At 48.0% G+C, this 8,175-nt stretch overlaps 1 protein-coding gene across 1 annotated transcript; it reads left to right on the top strand.

The window, feature by feature from the left end:
• The first annotated feature begins 1,195 nt into the window (after window positions 1–1,195).
• LOC124657036 (solute carrier family 40 member 1-like) lies at window positions 1,196–6,105 on the top strand. The gene is made up of 6 exons (XM_047195665.1): window positions 1,196–1,345; window positions 4,509–4,705; window positions 4,823–5,243; window positions 5,375–5,530; window positions 5,639–5,887; window positions 5,974–6,105. Exons 1-6 carry the CDS (start codon window positions 1,196–1,198, stop codon window positions 6,103–6,105), a joined length of 1,305 nt encoding a protein of 434 aa, XP_047051621.1.
• Window positions 6,106–8,175: the final 2,070 nt, after the last annotated feature.

Here is an 8,175-nt window from a genome sequence, read left to right as displayed (position 1 = left end):
TCAACACTCCGGCTAGATGAAGAGGATCAACATCCGGTAGGTCTTCATCTTCGTAGAAGAAGAATCCTAGGACCACCACCTTCAAACCCGAAGCAGACGCCGCCATCCGCTGACCAACAACGACGGAGGAGAATTCGGTGGACGTCGGTAGCCGCAACCACACCATCCTCGCCCCGCAGATCGCCGCCCCCTTCCTCCCGCCGCCAGCAGAAGCCGACAGTGAATCTCGGCGGGCCCAAGATCCAACAGCCGCCTCTACCACCATCCATCGCCGGAGGCCGTGGAGGTGGAGCCACCGCTGCACGTCCCGGGACGCCACACTAGACGCGGAGCACGTCGAAGTCGGTGGTCGCCACCCCAGCCGCCACTGCCGGTCGCCACCTCCAACAACCCCCCGGGCACTTTGGCGCCGGGGCCTACCGCCACCGTGGCCAGAACCGACTGAAGCGGCGGAGGGAGAGAACGCAGAAGGAGGGGGCGGCGGAAGGAGAGGGATCGGCCCCTCGGCGGCGCCCTAGGGAGCGCCACGGGAGGAGTCACAGGTACTTGGACCTTGACGGAGGATTGCAAACTTCAGTTGTCATCATAACGCAAAATCCTACCAGTTGCCTTGAAGGAAAATGTTCCGTCCACGGAAACAAATTCGTTTGGGGATCCAATGACAGTAATTCAGATCGAAACAACATTCAGTTATACTGGAATCAAACCCAAACAAAATATGCGTACACAGATTGCTCCAGACAACCGGAATGATTCTCAGGTCCGTACTTCGTGGGTTGTTCACACGTTAAGTGCATGAAGTCTGTTTTGAAAATCCCAAAAATTTAGGCAGCACGGGAGGGAGTCTGTTTTGAAAGCTCCCAACCAAGTAGGCAGCACTGTTAGTCCAAGCCCTAGTAGCATCCGACGTTTCTCATCTAGCTTGCCTGCGCGCAGAAAGATGCCGGAGGCATAGGAGACGAAAGGTTGGAGCATAGCCGGCATGAACGCGGTCGGGGAGGTGCAGAGCCTGCAGGTCGGGGAAGGAGGACCCAACGGCAGCGGCTTGGACGCGTCCCTCCTCCGCCGCCTCTACGTCGCCCAGTTCCTAACCCGATGGGGTGCACGGTGCGCCCAGTTCCTAGCTTTTGTGATCCATGCCATGCGGCTTTGCAAACCACGTTTTGATCCGGATCATGTCTGTGTTGCATGCAGTATGTGGGAGTTCTCGGTGGGGCTTTATATGATCCGCATCTGGCCGGACTCGCTGCTCCTTGCGGCCATATACGGCGTCGTCGAGTCCTCCTCCGTCGCCGTCTTCGGCCCCATGGTCGGCACCCTCGTCCACAGGCTCACGTACCTGCAGGTTCGTCAACTATTGCGTTGTTCGTGTTTAAGTAGTCCCAGGCTCCCAGCACACTCGTGTTAGATAATTGTATTTTATATTAGTTCTCGCTGATTTCATAAAGGACAATGCTGATAATCCTTTGGAGGCTCGAAACCTTCAAACCTCCAGCTTCTCTGACTCTGCTTCCCTCATTGGCACCGTGTTCACTTTTATTCAAAATTCTAACTTTGCTTTGTCGCAGCGAAAAAAGCTTCGCTTTTGATTCATGGACACACATCTTGCCGGAGACTCACCGGAGACCTCGTAGCAAAAACTTCGTGCTACTGTAGCTAAACCAACCTCGTCGGAGATCTCACCAAGACTTCGTCAGAGTCCTTGTAGGGAAAAAAAGTTATACAGAAAATGCAAAATCGCAAAACATTTGAAGCCAAAAATTTATTCTATTATAGCATCGCAACAATTTTTTTTACAAAGTCTCCAGCGAGGTCCTTGCAACATAGCTGCTTGCTCCTTGTCGCACCTGGGTTAACCGATGGTAGCACCCGGACTCTTCATTTGTAGCAACGTCACCCGCCTATGGTAGAATCACCACCTCCAAATGGTAGCACCGCCGCAACATGGCAGCACCTCCATACACCCCTTGTAGCACAGCTGGAGTTCCTTCGTAGAACCGCAGAGTTCCTATGCAGCACCGCAACATGCCCTATGTAGCAACGCTGAGATTCTTTTGTAGCATTGCCTCACGCCCCCCTCACAGCATCACCCCCTCGCCTTGTTGCAGCGCCGGCCTGCAGCACACACGGTGGGCAAGCACCCTCGTCCTCGGCGCTGGCTTCGAGCATGCATGGAGAGCGATCGACGTCATCCTCAACGCCGGCCTGCAGAAGAAAAGCCCTCATGGATCTGCACGGCGTGTCCGTTGACGAACACTCGTGGGTCATCCTCTGGTTCGCTGGGAAGCTCCACATGCGCGCCGCCCACAACCTTTCATGGAGGCGGCCCGCGGCAACTCCATGTCGGAAGTCGTCACGGTCGTGTCGACCTCCGGTGACCATGGGTAGGAGGTAGAGTCCATTGGAGCGATGCGGTACCAGACGAGAGTAGCGTGGGGCGCATCGGTGAGTGCAAGGGGAGGCTGGCCATGTGGGAACCCCCGGTGAGTGGCGATGCCACGATCAGTGCCATGCGCGAGCGACCGGCTTGGTGTTTGAAAAAAAGAACATAAGATAAAAGGCGGAAGAAAACGTGTGGTTGGGATTGGTTTCAAAGAGACAAGGGTGTGTCAGGCAGGACCCACCATAACGTGCATGACATATGGGCATTTCCGCTGGACACGTGTCGTACGCACAAGACGGAAGGTTCGCAAGTCTTGATCCTCCGGAGGCAATGAATCAGTTTCCTTCATAAAACAGGGAGAGTATTTATAAATAGCTAATTTGAGCAAGGTGGAACCTTTTTTTCTGCCGGAGGGGAGATTTGAAAATTGCGATGAGGCTAGTCATAGTGGTAGTATCTTAGCTAGTATCATGCACATTGGTCCCACAAAAATGCTGATGTGGCAGCTAATTAAGGAGGAGAGATGAGATTAGAGTATCATAGGTAGATACCGTATCATAACGCATATCACGAGAAAAGTTAATGCCAAATAAATCTTGTACATCAATTTGTATTGAGATTCTAAATAGCAATAAATATAGCAAAACTATGATACTACCCACTATAGGGATAGTATCATACATAAGTATCATATGCATGATACAACTATATGATACTTAGCACTACGGGCACTATGTCTGTCATCTATCGGTCACTACCCTATGAAAGTGTGAAAGATTACAATCGTGACAATAATCTTGCCCCTTCGGCCCAAATTAATTGGCACACCCCTAATACTAGATATAATATATGACAGCACAGCCTGGGGGAGTAATATTTTTGTTCAAACGATGGTTAAGTTTTTAGCCTCCAAGTCCTCTCAACAAAATTACCCATTAGGACCAATATATCCTTGTAAGTCATAAAAACCGTTCGAACCTATCCATAGGGTTAGGGATTTCTACGACAACAACAGTAGGGACGAATGGAGACGCAACCTGGCTTCGAAGGAAGCCAATGCTTAATTGATTTTTTTTTTAGTTATTGCATGAGTGATGAATAAACTATAGTGTGCGGCGAAAGCGTCTGTGACGCGACGATTCGGGAGCTGGTGATACACACCATGGCTGTGCCGGGTAGGTCCTTGGTGCGGCGGTGACGTGCTCTTGGGTGACATGGGCAATGGGCTGTCGAGGATCATGTGATATGGTGTCTTAGTCCCAAGGAGACACTCGGTAGTATAGGTTGACAGCTACATGTGTATCTTGCTATAGGCGAGGGGTGCGGCAAAGCATGGTGGAATAGTGTTCAAGTTGTGAGCGACTTGATGGCTTCGTAGCCTCAGTGGAATTCTTTCGTGACCTTCCCAGGGCCGGGCCGGCAAAATTTGGGGCCCTGTACCGAGATAGAAAAATGGGTCTAACATTCCAAAAAAAATTGAACGTGGAAGTTGGTTAATCTGTTGGAGATAAGTAAGGTATCTAAATGATAGGTACATAATCACAAAAACACGATCGCATAGTTGGTTAGCTCAACGTCTCCACCCTATTTCCTTGGTTGTGGTCTTGAGATCGAATATTACTGTGACCATATAATTTTTACCAGCTCAAAACCATCTGCTGTACTGTAAATGGGCCGAATTTGGGGCCCCCAAAAATCCGGGGCCCTGTGCGGGCCGCACTGGTGGCACACCTGTCCGCCCGGGCCTGGACCTTCCAAGTCTGGTAGGATATCCTCCTCCCACTGAATGGTCCACACTGGATCTAGACGGCTCTGAAGTGTGAGGCCATGAGTCTACAATGTTATCGGCTCACCTTCCATTCCATGCTTGGTGGGTTTATCACATTTTGTGCACTTGTATGGATGACTTATAGGCCGTGGGTGGTTTGGCGATGTTTGTTAATTATAATGTTTTTATTGTGGCCATTGGGCGAGTGGTAGGGTGTTTCAGCTTTATCTTTGTGTTAGCGTTTTCTCAAAAAAAAAAAAAAACAAAAAAAAAACTACCAGGACAGTATTAAATAAAATTAAAATTAATGTTACATAGCAACTGGGTTTAGGGTTTAACTTAGGTTTTGTACTGCAGGTTTTGGGCCTCTGGCTGGTAGTTCAATGCTTATCCTTCATCATAGCTGGAGCCTCAGTAACCGCTCTGCTAGTCTTACATAACCTGAAAGATACAAGATTCCCGGTCTTTGTGGTTCTAGTCGTCGTGACTAACGTGTCCGGTGCCCTCGCAGCGCTCTCATCTCTGGCCGGCACCATACTGATCGAGCGAGAATGGTATGCAAAACATCCTATACAGCATAAGGAGACCACTTGTTCAATATATAGCCACTTGTTGAATAGCACAACTGTGAACGATTTCATTATCCAACTCTGCGATGCATGCATATGCAGGGTGGTGGTGATTTGCCGCGGGCATCCGGAGGCGGTGCTGACCAAGATCAACTCGGTGATCCGGAGGATCGACCTGAGTTGCAAGCTGCTGGCACCGGTGCTGTCCGGGCTCGTGATCAGCTTCGTTTCGACGCAGGCCTCCGCGGTGGCGCTGGCGCTGTGGAACATCGCCTCTGTGGGGCTTGAGTACTGGCTTTTTGTCTCTGTATACAATGGGGTGCCCGCTCTCGGTGAAAACGTCCAGCAGAGAAGAGAGGCGGCGGCAGCTGCGGTGTTACCATCGTCTGAGCTCGTTGCCCCTAAGGACGAGGAGGCGCAGAAGCACGGTCAGGAGGACGGCTCGGGTTGGAGGGTGCATGTGAAGAAGCACCTCTCGAATCTGCTATGCTTGGGTTCCTGGGCTGTATACATGAGGCAGGAGGTGATGTTGCCAGGGGTTGCTCTAGCTATCCTCTACTTCACTGTCCTAAGGTAATGAGCTAGGCTGATCGATCGTGCAGCGTGATCTTTCGTTTCCCATTCACTCTTCATAGACGACACTTGCTTGTGCAGCTTTGGTACGCTGATGACGGCAGCTCTGGACTGGAAAGGCATCCCCGCATACGTGATCAGTCTGGCTCGAGGATTCAGCGCCATCGTCGGGATCGCTGCAACCTGGCTGTACCCAGTCGTGCACTCGTGGGTGTCCACGCTCCGAACAGGGCTCTGGTCCATCTGGATGCAGGCACGTCCTCTGTCTTTCCTTCAGAAAATGTAGACTGACCCATACGCAGGTAGAAGAAGGAGATGATCGATTTCTATCGGTGTTCTTCGCAGTGGTGCTTCCTCCTGATGTGCGTAGGATCCATCTGGGTGAGCGGCCGCGTGGCATCGGCGTGGGTGCTCATGGCCGGCGTTGCGGCGTCGCGCCTTGGTCTCTGGATGTTCGACCTAGCGGTCACGCAGCTGATGCAGGACAATGTCCCGGACCCGGATCGGTGTGTCGTGGGAGGGGTGCAGAACTCGCTGCAGTCAATCTTCGACCTGCTCACCTACATCATGGGCATCATCATCTCCGACCCCAGGGTACTCGCTCCTCCTTTCAGTTTCAGTTAGTTGTTGCCAAACAGGGAGCTGAATATACCACATTCTGAATGTGTACAACCCAACAGGATTTCAGTGAGCTCATCGTGATGTCCTTCTTCCTGGTGACCTGCGCGGCGCTCGTGTACACGCTGCATGTGTGCCGCGTACGGAAGCACCTCTTCCATCTCGACAAGATCATCGCCAACATCGGGTGGTGATTGAGCTGACTCTAATCTCTATGTTAGTAATAGTATACCTGTTAACATGAAATTTGATGATGTGTGAAGGTACTCTCCCTCTGATCTAAATTAATTGACTTAACTTAAAGTTGTGTCAGTTTTATTCCATCCCCTTAAGAGTCAGATCTTCCTAGATGGTAATTACCTCTGTTTTCTTGGGTGTGGTTGCAGGATCAAATTTCTGACCAGGTTTACATTGATATAAGGCATCTGATGGATTGAGCTGTGCGCCAGATACTTTGGGCCTGCTGCCTTCTTAATTCTCTCTTCCAGATCAGTCTACGATAGATAACTTATTTTCTTTGAGCCAGAAGTCTGCATAGTGCTGATAAATTTGAGTTGGCTTGTGATGTGCATTTGTGCAGCGGCAGTATGCAGTGTGCACACCATTGTGTGCTTATTATGGACATTGCAAAGGAAATGATAAATTGTATTTTTCATTGCTTTGACAGTACTGCCTTTTGTCCTTTTTTTGGTGATTTTTTCGTCCTTATTAAAAAGACATCTACCTCCTTGGTTCAAAAGAATTTAATAATAATTTTGGAGGATTTTACTTCTTAGAAAAAAATTTCTGTACAGTTTATTTAGTTTGTAGGATTTGAAACAGTAGGTGGCCGGCCTACTTTGCCTACAATTCCGTAGGGAAAAAAAATTCATTACAACAACTATAGAACAATAGCAGATATTGTAAAAGTTAGTGATATAAACAATTTATAGTAAGTGGAGGGTGCATGTTTTCAGACACTGTAAAATGGAATAATGTAAAAAGTTGTTATTGATTTTTAAAGAGTAAATTTCTTGGAAAAATAATTTAAAAATTGTTTTATCTATATTTGTCACATGTCTACATTCTTATACTATACTCCGACTTCAATATTGGAGCAATTCAGACTTTTCACTAATCAACGTCACACTATATATATTCTTATCTCTTAACTTTTTTTCTTGCGAAGTTCATGCTTTTGCCAATGCGTCCGAGATTCTTCTACTAGAAGTGAAAGAGGCTGTGTATTGAAAGTCTCCCAGGCACATGGGAGCAAAAAAGAATAACCAGGACACCAAAGCAGGACATTATGCACATGAATAGTGAAACTTGTTCCCAAGTGTTCTCCTGCTAGCTATTATGCATGCTTCATATTAGATATTGCTCTGAAAAACCTCTAGGATTTGTTTAATGAATTGTTGTCAAGTGAATGTTTAGCACATGGAGCTTCATATTTTTGAGCGTTGTAATTCATAGATACATTTGTACTGTTTGTTTTTTTTATGAAGAAAAATACCAAAACTTTCAGTATTTTCCGGAATTTTAATTCCTAGACTTCTGTTTTATATGGGAGTTAAATCAAGCAAAGACTTGAAAACCTATGGTTATGAGAAACTGTAGGATCAAACCTATGACTTTTTTTAGAAATCAAAACCTATGACTTTGCGCGGTTACTTTTTAACGTTCTATCTTTACAAAAGTGCATAATTGAGGGGAAAGTCAATTCTAACGACGCCGTGGCCTACTGGTCAAACATCCACCATTGAAACAACGTCGTGATTCGCGCGTTTCTATGTAAAAGCAACATTAAGTTACAGACTAAGTTACAAATATTGAAACTTAATAGTTTGGTCCATGTATTATGTAGCACGAATCATGAGGGGAAACAGATGGTCGAAACTTGACAGGTAGGCCGCAACGCCGCTAGAAAAATCGCTTTACATAACAAAGTTTTTGTCAAATGGAGATAATTGGTGGAAGATGTTTGCATCCTCTTAATTGTAATATTTTTTCACAAAGAGGAAGAAAGTCCTAAGAGCTGCTCTATCATTTTTTGTTACCTGGTGAACTACAGGTTTTAAACTCGGAACAGGTAGACAACATATAATGTTGACGATGAAAAAAAAGAAAATACAATCGTGGACCCGAGCAGAAAAGGGGGAGTAGCGCAAAATCGCAAGCCGCCGCCGACCACGTCCCGCCGCTGCCGCCGCCGAAGGGACCTTCGCCGCCCGCCACTTCTAACCGCCGCCGCCGCCGCAGGGGAACGCGGCGCGAGCTTCCAC

Source organism: Lolium rigidum, chromosome 5, assembly GCF_022539505.1.
Source record: "Lolium rigidum isolate FL_2022 chromosome 5, APGP_CSIRO_Lrig_0.1, whole genome shotgun sequence".
Lineage (NCBI taxonomy): Eukaryota > Viridiplantae > Streptophyta > Magnoliopsida > Poales > Poaceae > Lolium > Lolium rigidum.
Note: the sequence above shows the minus strand (reverse complement) of the source record. Positions and strands in the feature narration are given on the sequence as shown.